Consider the following 17,019-nt stretch of genomic DNA (forward strand, 5'->3'; position numbering starts at 1 on the left):
TAACTCTTCAAGGAAGCAAACAAAAGTGATTTTATTTAAACAAATATATTGATAATTTCTCTATGTTAGATTATAATTCACCAGCCAGGGAATGTAGGAACAAAAGAAAACAAAAAAACTGAGATTTTTATCTTCCAAATATAGGAAAAGAAAATTATTAGAAAGAAAATGTAAGCTCATATGGAACTGTGGACAACAAATATTTTTAAAGTTGTCAATAAATCACTTTCTGTCAAAAACTTGAGACAATATTTTGTTCCCTCCACATGCTCCCCATCCCCATCCCGTCCCCTAATCCACAGAAGGCATGCATGAAAACTGGGCTATCTGTGAAATCTACATGGTGATCTAAATCAACATATGTCAATATAATTATTTCAAAAATCAATCACAGACTTGTTCTCCTGAAACAAATATTACATTATATGTTAATTTAAAAAGAAGATAAAAAAACAAAGATCAATGGATTTGCTTAAATAATCTATAACAAAGAGTGATATACCTCAAGACAACTAAATGAAAGACACTTTGTTCCCAATGAGCAACACTTTGTTGTCACTGATTAAATCACTTAATTTTTAAACAAACTGTACCTCCATCAAGAGTAAGTTTTGACCGCCACTCAACAGGCAGAAATTCAACATGTGTTGCGTGGTTGGAAAAATGCCTTTCTTCTATTTTTCTTGCAGCTTCTCTCATCCTAAAGAAAACAAAATAAAAACAAAAGAAAACATTATCAAAGTAACTTCTCATATGTACTTATATGGTATAAAATGTCTTTAATCATATCATTTTCACTTCTAACTTCATCCTATAATGTTTCAATCATTGTTACCCTATGCAGTAATTTCCAATACTAGGAAACCTGAATATTTCCCTAAATTTGTCACCTGTGATTTCAAGTATTACAAGCTTCCACCTTTTATTCTAATTATATATATAAATCTTCAGTAGAGAGAGAAGAAAATGAATTTCCCCCCTTCTGACATCACTCTGCTCCAAATATTAGCAAGTCATGGCCTGTCTTATTTCATCTATTCCTCCACTCATTCTGTCCATAATATGAATTTTTAAATTTTATTTTTAAAATTAAGATACAGCAGAATTGGCCTTTTTTCCCTTTTGGTGTCAGTTGTAGATTTGTGGTTAGCACCACAATTAAGATACAGACTAGTTCTATCATCCCCCCAAATTCTCTCACACTCAGCTTTTATAGTAGCACCCTTCCCCCATAATATATTTTTTTGAAAGATTTTATTTATTTATTTGACACAGAGAGATCATAAGTAGGCAGAGAGGCAGGCAGAGAAAAACGGGGAAGCAGGCTCCCGCTGAGCAGAGAGCCCGATGGGATGCTGAGAACATGACCTGAGCTGAAGGCAGAGGCTTAACCCACTGAGCCATCTAGGCTTCCCTCCCCCATAATATTTTAAAAGCAAATCCCAGGTGTCACATCATTTCACCTGTAAATTGTTTAGTAGCTATTTCTAAAACATAAGGAAAACATAACCTATTCAGTACTATTACCGCACCAAAACTTTTAACAATTTAATTTCAGCAAATATGTAGTTCAGTGGTCCCATTTTCCCAGTTGACTAGAAATGTTATTTTATAACACAAAATATATTTTTACACTTGTTCGAATTGAGCTCCAAAGAGATTCCCCCCCCCTTATATGTGGGGATACATTCTGAGACCCTTAGTGGATACCTGAAACTGCAGATAGTACTGAACCTTATCTATATGGTTTTTTTCCTATCCATACACACCAATGATAGAGTTTATAAATTAGGCACAGTGAGAACTTAACAATAACTAATAATAGAACAATTATAATTTAATGAAAGTTATATGAATGTGGTTTCTCAAAATTTTATTGCATTGTACTCATCCTTCTTGTGATGACATGAGATGATAAAATACCTCTGCAGAAAGATGAAGTGAGGGGAATGATGTAGGCATTGTGATGCAGCATTATGCTACTATCACCTGCTTCCAGATGCAGATGACACCGGATAACAGACATCACCGTGAGTGAAACTGCAGATAAGGTGGGGGACTACTGTATGTCTGTGCACTGTAGTTGGTGGATATGTCTCTTATTCATCTCAATCTATAGGTTCCCCTCACTCCTCTTTTGGGGGGGGTTGTTTTGTAATTTATTTTTGTCTTGCAGAGTTCATCAGGGTCTGATTTTTTTGTTTGTTTTTTTAAAGATTCTGTTTATTCATCTGACAGACAGAGATCACAAGTAGAAAGAGAGGCAGGCAGAGAGGGGGAAGCAGGCTCCCCGCTGAGCAGAGAGCCCGATGCGGGGCTCGATCCCAGGACCCTGAGATCAAGACCAGACGTTAACCCACTGAACCACGCAGGTGCCCCATCGGGGTCTGATTTTTAATGACTGCAACCTCATGGTGTTGTTTAACATGTTCTTTGTCCTCTAATTCCTATAATTTGTTAGTGAGATATAGGGGCTTGATCACATTCAAGTTCTACTGTTTGACAAGACTACTACGCCATAGGTGCATACAATGTGGTCGTCTCTTTTTGGTGATACTATCAGTTATGATGATCATTATTTACATTGATTAATTTATTAAGATTCCATCACTCCTTATTTGTTTATAAAGCTTATACTTCTAGAAAGAGAAATTTCCTCACCTCAAATATTTGGCTGCTTTGTAGTATAACCAAATAGTTTATGAACTGAGAAAAGGAGGATGAGTGGTTAATTTTTCCCTTTTATTAACAATTTTTTACAAAGATTTTATTTATTTATTTGACAGACAGAGATCACAAGTAGCAGAGAGGCAGGCGGCAGTGGGGTGGAGAGGGGGGAAGCAAGCTCCCCGCTGAGCAGAGAGCCCAATGTGGGGCTCAATCCCAGGACTCTGAGATCATGACCTGAGCTGAATGAAGGCAGAGGCTTAACCCACTGAGCCACCCAGGTGTCCCTGTTCTGTTACTCTTGATTGATTTAAAAAAAAAAAAAAAAAAACAAAAAAAACTATGCCAAACCAAACTTGCATTCCTGGGATAAATTCCACTTGGTCATAGTGTATAATCTTTACGTGCTGCTAGATTCAGTTCGTTGAGGATTTTTGTGCCCAAAAGGAATACTGATTTGTATTCATAAGAGACACTGGTCTATAGGGTTTTTTTTTTGTTTGTTTGTTTTCTCGTCCTTATGGTATCTTTGTCTGATTTTGGCATTAGGGCATTATTGGCCTCAAAGAATGAGTTTTGAAGTTTTCTTTCCTCTTCCATTTTTTGGCGAGTTTGTGAAGAATTGAAGCCATCTGTTCCTGATTTTTTTTTTTTTTGGGGGGAAGGAAGCTTTTTTATTATTAATTCAAATGCTTTACTTTTTAAATGGTCAATGTAGATTGTCTTTATCTTCTTACTGATCATCAAATCAGTTTGATAGCAGGTATCTTTCTTGGAATTTGTCCCTTTCATCTAGGTTATCTAATTTGTTGGCACAGAATTATACATAGTAATCCCTTATAATCCTTTTGATTTCTGTAAGGTCAGTAATTATGTCCCCTCTTTCATTTCTGATTTTAATAAATTGAATTCTCTCTTTTTTCTTGGTCAGTCTAGCTGCAGATTTCTCAGTTTTACCGATCTTTTCAAAGAGTCACCTCATTGCTTTACAACTGTGTAGTTTCCATCATATAAACAGCCATAGTTTATCAACCAGTCTGTTACTGATGCACATTTGGGTAATTTCCCATTACACATAATGCTGCAAAGATTAGCTTTGGGCATAAATCTTTTAAAAAATATTTTTGCTGATATTATTCTTGATCCAGAAGTTAAGTTTGCTGGATCAAAAAATAAATGCATATATAATTTTGACAGGCACTCCCACATTCTCTCTTCTTCATTGCAGTTTACCAGCAGTTTGAGAATGCCTATCACCTACAGTCTGGCTAAAGGAGAATGTTGTCAAATTTTGATTTTTGCTCAACTCATGTCAATAAATGGCATCTTAGTGCAATTTTAATTTACATTTGATGAGCAAGGTTGAGCATTTCCTTTTCTGAGGATTAGCTGTTCACCTCTTTAGGCCATTTTTCTAAAAGGTAGCCAGATATTTTTTCTTTATTTTTCGAAGTTCCCTATATACTAAGGATATTAATTGTTTATCTGTGATATAAGCTGCACATAGTTTCTCTCAGTTTGTCTTATTTTATGTTTTTGTCAACATAGCTTTTTTGGTGAAAGTATTTATCAATATTTTTCCTTATTGTTTCTGGATCAAGTCATAGTTAGGATAGTTTTCTCTATTTTTGAATCTATTGAATCTATAATTCAAACTCCCCTCAATTCCACCTTTCAAATGCATAGTATTTGTATGGCTTCATTTCTTATGTTTAAATGTGATCCAATAAAAATTTATCTGAGTGTGAGAAATGGACCCAATTTTATTTTTTTTTCTATGGTCATCTAGCTATCCTACAACTATTTGTTTAAAAAGTCTGTCTCCATTTCTAACATATTTTAAAAGGCATTATTTATAATATGATTATATTTTATTGATTATATAGCTCCAAAGTTGCCTTTAAAAATGTCTAAATATTATATTGTAGGTTGCTGAAAGGAAAATCTGCTTCCTTTAACAGTACTGAAAATAAATGACAGACAAAACTTCAGACTTGAAGGCATGACCTCTTTCATTACCCACAGAGTCTAAAAGTTCCTTTTTTGTTTTTATTTTTTTACAGCAGATAGTCCAATAAGGGTTATAAATGTATTTTTACGTTTCTTTGCCATCTTTTCAAATGTTTAATTTTAAGAAGTATGAGAATGTATAAGAAAGACCATATTTTAAGACTTTTAATATTACTCTACCCACATATTTATGTTTGATGACTGTATAGTTATGTATTTCATTATGACATAATAATTAGAATTATCTGATCAAATATGTCAAAAGTGATGGAGTTGAGGAACCCTGACTGAGCTATAAACTCAGGAAAACACTTCATTTTCATAAAATACTGTCCTTTTCTCTAGTAAACTTCCACAGTCCTCCACTCCACAGGATCACTATCCTAGTTCTCAAATGGTCACACATGTAGATAATGATTAGGCAAGCAGGTATATCTCTTAAATAACTTGGTTGTAATTAATTGGAATGACTCAAAAAAAGGAAAGAAAAAAAGATGAAAAAAGATAGTAGGGAATGGAGGAAGGAAGGGGAAAAGGAGAAGGAAAGAAGAGGAAGAAGAGAGCTGGGTAGGAGGGAGGAAGGGAGAGAGAGAGACTGGTCATGTCCCCAGATTTGCCTTACTAAAAATGGTAAAACATTCCCAAAATGTATAGGTCTTGACTACATGAGAAACACTGAGACCAATGGAGGGTGGAGGAAACAACAAAACAGGAATGCTTGAAAACTATTATGCTACGGCTCAGGCTACAACCCATGACTGTGAAGCAAGGCCATGCACAAAGCTCTGTCCTTTTATAAGCTTATTAAACTTTAATGTTCCCCTACACGAATGCTTGCTTAGTTGGTACTTTTGAGAAAGGAAGGAAGAGACTAATATTTGATCTAATTAAGTATCATCACTTAATTACTGTCCAATTAAGTATCATTAAATTGCTCTAAAAGAGTAAGGCTTTCTAATTCTCCTCAATTAAAAAATTCAATTGATAAAACAAGTTGGTTTTAAGACTATATATATAGGAAAGGAGAAAAATAGAAAATCATGAAAGCAATCAACAAGGTACGCTCTTTACACAAGAAAGCAAGGTCCAGAACTATATATGCCACCTTTGAATGGAAAAAATCTGGATTTGCCTAAAGAAACTTTAGAAGAATATAAAATAAATGAGTAACATTGCTTTGAGACACAAGGACAGGGACAATGGGGGATGATGGAGATAAGAATGGGGGTCAGAGTTCTCTGCACACTTTTATACTTTGATTCGTTAACCATGTGAATGAACTTCCTATTTAAAAAGTAAATTTTATTGACAATCTTGTTTGCTGTTGTCCTTCCATTTTTCTCTGTGCTTATGCCTTTTTTCTTTTAAAAACTCCTTTGCTATCATTTTCAGTGAGGTTTCAAGAGGGAATAAGATAAGCTTAAGTATTAAATCTACCATGTTTAGTGGAAAGTTTCTTTATACTCTTCTAAAATTATAGCTTTAACATTACTTATTTATGGTATTGGTATATAAGTTCAGCAAAGATTTTCCTTGTTATAAATCACCACGAAAAGTAAATCCAATCCAATTCAAATACATTCATCCTTTTTAGTAAACCAGTTCTGATATTCCTAGAAGTAGTCTATAAACTTTCTTCTCAATACACATTAATCACTAAAATAAGGTGAGGGATAAACCTCTAATTCTAGGCTTCTGGAACACGATTTCAAGAGGTCCTCAGAGAACAAAAGGCTGCCAGCTGAGTGGAGTCTGGTAATCCTTTACACTACTTTGTTCATTTCAACTGTAGTCTCACAAATACAAACAAGATTCACAATGGCAGTGACAAAGATGAAGTTAATTTTACTCTTTTATAGTTTTGGACAACTAACTTAGGAATGGTAGAAAGCAGGGAAAGGATGAAGAGGTCTTCTGGGTTTTCCCACTTATTAAGGAGAATTGCTTTGTTTACTTTTTATCACTTACTAATTTATGTGGGGAGTTTTCCATTAAATTAACCTGTCTCTGAAGGAATGATGACAATCTTCTCTGTAACTGATACTTTTTTTTAAAGATTTTTTTTTTTATTTGAGAGAGAGAGAGATCACGAGCAGGAGGGACAGAGGGACAGGGAGAGAGAGTCCAAGCAGACTCTGTGCTGACTGTAGAGCCCAACATGGGTCTCGATCCCATGACCCCAAGATTACCACTGGAGTAGAAACCAAGAGTTAGACACTCAACCACCTGTACCACTCTGTTGCCCCAGGAGATTCTTGTCTTTTTTGAGCCACTTTGGATTCATTCATTCTGCTTCCAGTACTAGCTCTTGATTTTTATCTGTGACTCTATCTCTCTCTATGATTATGATGAAGACAACTTCCATCTGACTGGAAAGATGGCAAGTTCAGCAGATCAGACCCTACATGGCTGCATGTGTAGATTCAGGCATTTGGATGCAACGCCATTGGTCACTGAAATGTCTAGACTAGCTGGAACTTCTGGGAAAAAAGGGCTTTTTTTTTTTTTTCTTGAAGTTTAACACAGTATAATATAAATCATATCTGGAACCAGATGTCCAAGAACAGCTCAAAAATGAAGGAAAGCAGAGTAGATAGAAACTTAATTCTGGATTCCCAACCTGGCAAATCTTAGATTTAGACTTCTCAGTTTTATGAATTACTAATTCCCCCTTTTGGCTTAAGCCTTTTTGGGTTAGGTTTTTCCCTCACCTACACCCAAAATAAGGTGATACCTTCCCATTTATCAAGAGATCCACAAAGAACATGTCATTAAACCTACATCTCAGGTTCCTAGATATCCAAGCAAGAAATCAGCATTTTAACAATAAACCATAAATATTCAAGAAGTCATGCACAACTCATCAGAAAATAAAGTCAGAATCAGAGGGAGAGATTTTTGTAATATAAGCTATGAAGACTGACAGAGTTAGGGTAGGTTGGCAGTATCTGACAAAGTTTTTAAAAGCTGAACTGTATTTTTACTTTAATCAATATCAGTTGACATTAAGAGGTGTTACAATAAAAGGTGAAACAAAACTCAACATTGCACTATTACAGAGATGTTGATGAGGACAAAGCTCCTGGTATCCCACAGTATTTGCTCTAAAGGACTTAAGAAACACATCTACTTAAAGCCTCAGAACCAGATCAAGTGTGCTCCACACCAACAACTGTTTGTTTTCATCACATAAATGTGATTAGATTTTTTTTTTTTTTAAATTTCAAGTAGGCTCCATGCCCAACATGAGGCTTGAACTCATAACCCTGAGATCAAGAGATGCATGCTCTTCAGACTGAGCCAGGCAGAAAGCCCTGATTACATTTTTCTTTATACTGGCTGCTAGGTTAGAGCCAAAGTTGTGTTGGAAACTTTTTTAAAAAAGATTTTATTTATTTATTTGACAGAGAGATCACAAGTAGGCAGAGCAGCAGGCGGGAGATCATGACCTGAGCTGAATGCAGAGTCTTACCCCACCGAGCCACCCAGGCGCTTCAGTGTGGAATCTTTAACCCTAACATTTCTCTTCAACACAGTCCTAATCTTTAACCCTAATATTTCTCTTCAACACAGTCCTTAACATTTTTCATCACACACAAACATCCTCTACCCCCGTAACATGATGGACTTTTTAGAATAAAGATGAATATAAATAAATTAATGGGGTAAATAATATACCTGCTGTGTTGGTAAAATACCCACTGTTCTTTGTGTAAAATTTAGAGTTTGGTTCCCCCTGGTAGTAATTAAATGGCCAGGTTAAACTGCTGATGGGCAATTTAAATGATTCTTAGGTTTTTTCATAATTATGCAACTTCGCAATTATTCTCAGTTTCCGCAGTTCAAACAGTAAGATCAAAAACTGAAAACAGGGGCGCCTGGGTGGCTCAGTGGGTTAAGCCGCTGCCTTCAGCTCAGGTCATGATCTCAGGGTCCTGGGATCGAGTCCCGCGTCTGGCTCTCTGCTCAGCGGAGGGCCTGCTTCCCTTCCTCTCTCTCTGCCTGCCTCTCTTGTGATTTCTCTCTGTCAAATAAATGGATAAAATCTTAAAAAAAAAAAAAAAAAACAACTGAAAACAGCCTTTTTCTTTGCTTTCAACCTTAGTTTAATGTAAATTAGTAAGTTAAAAACACTTTCTTGTCCTTCATCTTCTCCACTCTGTGGGAGAAAAAGAATTCAAATATCATCGTCATCACCATCATCTGGACATAATCACTCTCAAAATTTGGTCCAGAAATTCCATCCATAAAATAGGAGATATCACAGTAGCTGGCATTGAAGAAACATGTGGTGGAATGATTACACTCTGTTATACCCCAGACAAAAGTTTGGATTCTAGACTAGAGGGAGAATGTATTCATCAAAGAACTCACATGGCTGTATTTTTGATAATTCTTCCTTGGTCCATTTTCTGCCCAATGCCATGCACGACAAATACAATATGGGTTGTCTGTGATGGCTTGTCTTCTAATGTGGCTTCTTCTACATAACCTCTATGAAGTCTGGTCCCACTACTTGATGCTGTAGAAAAATTGTGATTCTAAGTTCACTATTTATTCCAGATAATAGTATTTTGACAATATACTGAAAGAAATAATAAAGTAAAAGGAATATTAAGAAAAAATTTCACTGGATTGGGTGGGGATGAAATTTGTAAGAAGATGTATCTTGACTGGCTCAGATATAAAGTGCTTAAATGGACATGACGCCAAAGCCAGAAAAAACAGGAAAAAAGAAAAGGAAGGAGGGAACGATGGACAGAACACAAAAATTTTTTTTAAAAGTTCTCTATCAAAAAAATACCATGAAGCAAAGATAAAAGGTGAATGACAAACTGGGAAAAATTTTGCAAAATATGTGCAAAATCAGTTAACTACTAAGGTACAAAAGAGAGCTTACTAACCAAAAAGTGAAAAGACAACCATTCAAATAGCAAAATGGTCGAAAGGTACAAGGTAATTCACAAAACAAATACAAATGACTAGTAAACATAAAGAAGATATTCAAGCACATCTGTTACCAAAGAAATCACAACAAAAGATGGAATAGCAAAAAAGATTAATATCAGACTTAACAAAAATTTCTGGAAAATGTATTAGTAATGCTCTCACATCTTTCTCCGGTACCATTGCCTCTTTTCTTCCCTTTAGTCACACTTCTTGAAAAAGTTGTCTCATCTCACTGCCCCCATGTCTTCACCTACCTAGACTTCAACCCACACCAATCTGGCTTCTGCCCCCTCAATCTACCCAAATCACCAATGACTTCCATTTCACTAAATCCAACATAAAATTTCAGTTTCCACCTTCAATTGCCATGTTTTATTTTCACATCACTGCCTGAGGTTTGACTGCTGTTGTGTTTCTAGAAGTATAAAAGATATTTACTAATCTTGTCAATCATTCTAAATATATTACCATTGATGAATACATGTGAACTGAATCGCCTTAATAAAAGTTTCATTTAACAGGGCAGTAACTGTCACTAAATTTAAGGCATATTTAAAATATACTAAAAATAGAATATGAATAGTCTATTTTGAATGTAAGAGAAAGAGATTCTTTCAAAATTTTGACAAACTACAGTAATATTTAACAATTACCTTTAGAAAATCCCAGTTTTTGGGTTACTGTCCTTGCAATTTTAGATGTTGTTGCATCACTATAAAGATACACTTCATCCATACTGTGCCAGTCCACGTGATTTCGACTCAACTTGAAACTATGAATAGCTGTTACAAAAAGGAAAAATTAATGTTAAGGTTGCTCATTTGTGTGAAGAATTATAACACACAGATTTTTGAATCAGTATTTTAACTCTGTTCAATAAAAAACTGTTTTACTGAAACACATATTGATGTGAAGCAAGTAAAAGATAGGGACTTTATTTTATAAATGATAAACCATGCTACAGGGAATATCAACTTGTTTCAACGACACAGAATAACTGGCTTAACCACCATAATTTTAACGTGTAACACGTAGCCAGTATGTTGTGATTATTAGAGAACTGCTTTCCCACGTGATATGCCCATTTCTTAGGTCTAAGGGATAATATATACCTTCATCAAAGTCCTCAATATCTTTGACATAGAAACTTAAGTTTCCTTTCTTCTACGGATTTTATTTTTGGATCTGTGAAAATTTCACTCAGTGCAAGACAAAACAAGACTAGAGGAAAACAATTCTCTTTAACTGATGAGAACAACCTAACTTATTAGAATATATGGTAGTTTTGAAATGGATATAAAAACCAATTATCACTGGATATTGCTTACCAAAGTTGAAAGATATTTTAGTAAGATATCAACAAAATATTGAAGAAATATTTTCTACTATGATGTTCAAATCAGTATGGTTATGCCATTTCTATAACTAAGGTATGCCTGGTGAAAATAAGCTCTAAGGAAAAAAATAACCAAACCTATGTGCTCAAGGAATACATAAGCTCTCTGTGGCAGCTACAATGTCTTGTACCACATTCTGTACCACTGGCACCAGCGTCCTAGCACAGTGCCTGACATGTGTCACAAATTCAGTAATATTTGTGGAAGCAGTAGATTAAGAACTGTCATAACTTATTCATCCATTCATAACTTGATAATTATATTCTGAAGGCCTTAAACTTTCCTCTCTGTATCTCTGGTATAAAGAGAAAAATCCACATACCCATCTTCAGAAAACTGAGCACCTTAAAATTGCTATCCCTGATTTATTTAAAAAAAAAAAAAACAAAAAACCTTTTAAGCAAAATATTATCTCCCAATATATATAAAGACCCAGAGTACAAAGAGATTAAGAGACTTCCCACAAAGCTGATTACCAGCAGAGTCTAACTATTCTGACTTGAAGATGAGTTGAAAATAACCTGAAGTTTAAATATGAAAGGTTATATAGTCGTGGTCAAGATCAAGTTCATAAATCAATTTTATGAAAACCTACTCCCTACTAAAAACACATAGAGAAGTAAATCATTTCAGGGAAATTATTCCTAGTTATGTGATAAATGTAATTTCAAAAATTTATGAAAAACCAATTTATATTTCACTTATCTGTCAGGATGCATTTTACTAACAATGAACACAGACCTAGATGTGATTAGTGTAACAAACATTAATAATGTGCAATCAAAAAAAAAAAAAAACCAAAAACAAAAACCATTAACAATGTATAAACTCAGCTTTTCTCATAAAAGAGCTTTTTGTAAATTAGGAAAATCATTTGCAAGAGTTTAATAATTATTTACTTTTCTATGTCTGATCCAAACCACTATTTTATTAAAGCATTTTTATCTAAAGTTTCTAAACTACATCTTTTTTCAAATAGTTTTGAGTCACATGCTTAAAACATTGAAACTACAGGACCAAGATATTAAGAGAATAGTGAAGCCAACAAAATTTTGTTCCTCCTCAAATCATCCACAAACCGCCTTAAAGTAAAACCTCTTAGTATTGGGTGAACATCCCTTTACTGGACTACACACATTATTTACAAATGTTTATGTTGCTTATAATTAGGTAACTCTAAGCAAAATAGCACAATGGACACATTTCTAAAAAACTAAAAACTTCTATGCTTTAAATGCTGAATACTATAAGCCAGGGAGAAATAACTACATGGAGAAATAAAACTACAATTACTGTACCTTGAGAACGCTTTCGTTTAAGACCTGCCGCATCTGTACTCTCCTTATATCCTCTCCATTTGAACAGAGAAGGGAGGGAGAAGGGAGGGAGGTGGTAGACAACTAAGAAAGCAAAAACACTGAGCTTCAAAGTAAATTTTAAATGAGGTTTGCCATTTTGCCTTTTGTATTAACTTTAAAAAATGAGTTGTATTTGACAAACATTATTCTAAATGCTTTATTTATATAACTTCTAATTAAAAATCAGTAAAGCAAAACATTAGTTTAATAATGTTTATCAAATAGATCCTCTACTTTTATTGAAAGTAAAAAAGGCAAATGATACCTAAAATTTATCAGTTAAAGACAACTATGTGATCATCATATTTAATGCCTTTACACACATAGAATAAAAAATAGGTCTGGTATTTTTGTATGCATAAGGGATATATAAACCCATCTTGACAATACTAAGGTTATTTACTTTCACCAAATTAGCTGACAGCTGGTGTCCAAATTAGGAAGGCAATAAATAACATTTTAGACATTTAAAGCAGTTTTCCTGAGAAAATATCACAGTATACATTTCACTAGATGCCTTCTATTCCTGAAGTATATAATGGAAGCTTCCCACAGAAACAAAATATTCTTTTCACAACTCCGTTCAAGCTGTGAAAAGAATTTTAAAATGAAACTTTTGCCAAAATAAATAAAATTGGAAGCTCTTTAGCTGGTTAGTGATAAAATAATGGAAGTTAGTAATAAGTGACGAAAAAATTCACTAGTAAAAATGCATGCTGTGACATCTTTAACAAGAAAGAGACAACATAAAGCCAGACATAGACTTGATTTTTGGCAAATCAGTAGACAACCTTAAAGTCAACACTTTCCCTGTTGAACATTGCTAGTTACATATCAGTAAATTTCTTTACATTTTAAATAAGCATTTTTTTTTTTTAAAATCCACTTGAAATTGAACCTTACAAAACAGTTTTTTTTTTCTTTTCTTCTTCTTATTCTTTTTTGTTTGTTTGTTTTTAAATAAAGCAGTTTCTTAACAGTTCAGGAAATGAACCACAGAACCTTTATGACTTAGTTCAAATTTATGTTCTAAAACATTTGCTTTTTCATCCTCACTCCCTTCTACAATAATGTGATATTCAAAGGTTAAATACTGCTCAAATATGGATATATTAATTCCTGTTGATACATTTTAAAATATCTGTTGTATGTATAGGTGAAGCATATTCAAAGATTTGTGCAATAAAGGTAACTGAGAAATGTTTACAAGGCACTTAATAATTACAACTATCTGTAATTAGATAGCTACAAACTAGAATTTAAAAGCTGGGTTGTAACATTAAGATTATAAAACCATTTCATTGTTACAGAGAAGTAGAAAATGACAACTGAAGCAATTTTCTTCACTGAAAAAGTTTCTTCTCAAAGGTGCCTCCGGTTAGTTATTGAGGAGTAGATGATGTACCACTTGCAGGAAACATTTTTAAACAAAAAAGTTCATTAGGAAAAAGCTAAATATCAAAGTAGATCAAATTGGCATAAATTTGAGACTTTACTATTCAAAGAAACAAAACCTAGGCTTTATATATCCACTAGTAAAACTAACATGAACCAAATCTATATTTACCAAAAGAAAACTAAAATAATAAAGACATTAGTAAAAATGTATGCTGTGACATTTAGTAAGCATGGAACAGCCAACATAAAGCCAGACATAGACTTGTATTTAGCAAGTCAGCAGATAACCCTGAAATCAACATTTTCCCTATTAAATATTGCTGGTTATAAATCAATATAAAATGTCTTTACATTTTAAAAAAGCAATTATTTACAAATTCACTTGAAATACATATGGACTTTGACTATACTCCAAAATTATACAAACACTTTCAGAAAGCTACTCAAGATATAAAAAATAAGGCTTTTCTTTCTAAAGGAACTGTATGATTTAGGGATTAAAAAAGACAAATACCCCAACTTACTAAAAAGAGAAAAGCATATTTGTTTAAAACATTTTCAAGATTTTATGTATGTATGTATGTATATATGTATGTATTTATTTATTTATTTGACAGAGAGATGGAGAAAGAGCACAAATAGGCAGAGTGGCAGGCAGAGAGAGAGGGAGAAGCAGGCTCCCCACTGAGTAGGGGAGCCTGATGTGGGACTTGATTCCAGGACCCTGGGATCTTTTTTTTTTTTTTTAATATTTTATTTATTTAACAGAGAGAAATCACAACTAGGCAGAGAGGCAGGCAGAGAGAGAGGAGGAAGCAGGCTCCCTGCGGAGCAGAAAGCCCGACGTGGGGCTCGATCCCAGGACCCTGAGATCATGACCTGAGCCGAAGGCAGTGGCTTAATCCACTGAGCCACCCAGGCGCCCCTATTTAAAATATTTTCACAAAATTAAATAGACAAGGTTCTTTATACCTTCCTCTCAAATCAAATTCTTATTCTCACTTGAAAGTCATTTGCTCTATTTGTCACAATAGCTCACAGCATAGTTAGAAAGCTTAATTTTTTTCAACCCAAAGGACAGAATTAGGGTACCATCGTGAGCACAAGAGAGACAAAAAGTATTTACTATCAATCCAACAGGGATCCCCATTAAATGAAACTCACGTGCTAAAAAGCATTAATGAATTTTTCCCCCTAAAATGTGAAGTTTTAGGTAGGAATTTTTATGTTAGCAAACATATGCATAAATTCAAAATGTTAACTTATTAAATGCTAACATTTAATTAAAATGTTATTTTATATATCAAAGCCTTACATAGCAATGAAGATTTAAAGTACTAAAGCATTTCTAATAAATTTCCAGAATAATCCTTCTCCTCTTAAAGGGATTTTCTTCATTATATAATTCTGAAAGCAACAGCGTATCAAAAAAAGGGGTTGCTGATGACATACTAATTCCCAGAATAGAACAACTCAATGACTTTTTCCTTTCTAAAAGCTGGTAACCTGGATAATCTCAACTTTAGGGAAAGCAGTTTTGACATCTCAAACATGCCAACAGTAATGAGAAAACCCCCAGCAACCTTCTTGGATCTCAGAGAAATTAAGTTAGGTAAATTTATAAAAAGTAATAACTAAAAAGCTAGAAGAGGAGAATCCTCTTAGTCACCAAAGAGGGAGGAAAGAAAAGCTGGTTAGAAAGGATTAGCTCCCCTACTCCTCTTGCCTTTTTGACTTCTGCAGTTCTGTATTCAGAATTTGGGATATTCTTATCCAGCAAAAGTGACAGGAATACACACTTTACAAGCCAAATTGTTAAATGTTTTAAGTCCTTCAAGATACACCAACACCTGTGATGTCACAGTATCCCAAAATGGCTTGAACAGTAACCTGTCTATGAATTTATATTGATGGTGTGACTCCTAGATAGCATATAGTTAGATTTCACATTCTTAATCTGTCAATCTCTGCCTTTTAATTGGAGCATTAGTTTACTTACATTTACTGTAATTATTAACATGGGTGAATTTAGGCCTACCATTTCACATTTATTTTCTCTTTGCTCCATTTGTACTTTGTTTCTTGTTTATCCTTTCCTGATTTCTTTTGGGTTAATTAGATACTTTTTACTATTTTATTTTAATGCCCCAACTGGACTTTTTTTCTCTCATACCCTCAACATTTTAAAAAAAATCATCTTTATTGAGGTACAATTGACAATAGTGTAAGATATTTAATGTGTACATCATAGTAAATTGATATACATTGTGAAAGTATTCCCCTTATCTAGTTAATTAGACCCCTTAACAATTTGAAGAGCTCTGATCAGTTATTTTGTAGGAGGTCCCTTAATTTGAGTTTATCTGATGTTTTCTCATGATTGGATTGATGTTATGCATTTTTTGGCCAGGGTGAAGTACAGGACTAACCCATTTAAAAACTTTAATCTTTTTAAAACTGATTATTGCTAGGATCAATAAAGTGAGTCAAACACTACTTTGGTACTATATTCAGGTATTTTCAAAATTACTTATTTGAAGTGCTGATTTTATTTGTAGAATTCATCCCCAGTGAAACTCTAGACTTCCATTTATTAGGCTGCTAAGGTGGGGTGGGAAGAGAATCAATTTTATTGCAACGCTATGAGAAAACAAAATTTAGATTAAAGTATCTAAATCACAAAAAGTCATGACACTCTTATGGGTTATCTTTATGTATGCTAAACTTTCAATCTATTTCACTGCTCACTTTGAGATTAGTAGGAAAATTAACAAGGAGAAAATATTTTAAAAGCCAATTTATTTGTGGCATAAGCTACCCTAAACAAAACACAGATAAGGTCAGAAAGAAAAGTAATTATTTTAATGTCCTTCAAGGCAAGAACTCTGTTTAGTTTCTTAGAAATTCCAGAGGGAAAATAATTCCACAGAGCACTTAAAAGTTCCTATATATAGTATTTTAAAATGTTTTTAATTATTAAGTAGGATTTTTCCAGAAAGCCTTATATGAAAAACTCTACGGCACTGTGCTCTCCAACTCTGTATTCCAACTCTGTTTGCAGAATATCTAATTCTGTATTCACTGTTTACTGTGTTATATTATACTTAACTCTTTGTAACTACTTTCATCTTTGGGTTTGTCTTTCCCAAAACTTCATGAGGTTCAAAACCCTGTATCTTTCACAAAAGTGCCGAGCATAGTACTACCTGCACATGGAAACATTGAAAACCTCCTAAAAA

At 33.9% G+C, this 17,019-nt stretch overlaps 1 protein-coding gene across 6 annotated transcripts in view; it reads right to left on the minus strand.

The window, feature by feature from the left end:
• DDHD1 (DDHD domain containing 1) overlaps positions 1 to 17,019 on the minus strand; it is a 95,293-nt gene that overhangs the window by 35,459 nt on the left and 42,815 nt on the right. For 4 of the 6 annotated variants that reach the window (XM_046008634.1, XM_046008632.1, XM_046008633.1 and 1 more), the window contains 3 exons: positions 10,281 to 10,409; positions 9,052 to 9,199; positions 594 to 700 (listed from right to left, as the gene is read on the minus strand). In XM_046008634.1, the coding sequence (XP_045864590.1) occupies positions 594 to 700; positions 9,052 to 9,199; positions 10,281 to 10,409 (384 nt within the window). Of the gene's footprint in view, positions 1 to 593; positions 701 to 9,051; positions 9,200 to 10,280; positions 10,410 to 12,322; positions 12,425 to 17,019 lie in introns of all 6 variants that reach the window. The other 2 variants (XM_046008631.1, XM_046008629.1) reach the window with 1 other exon arrangement.

This window comes from Meles meles, chromosome 6 (genome assembly GCF_922984935.1).
Source record: "Meles meles chromosome 6, mMelMel3.1 paternal haplotype, whole genome shotgun sequence".
Classification (NCBI taxonomy): domain Eukaryota; kingdom Metazoa; phylum Chordata; class Mammalia; order Carnivora; family Mustelidae; genus Meles; species Meles meles.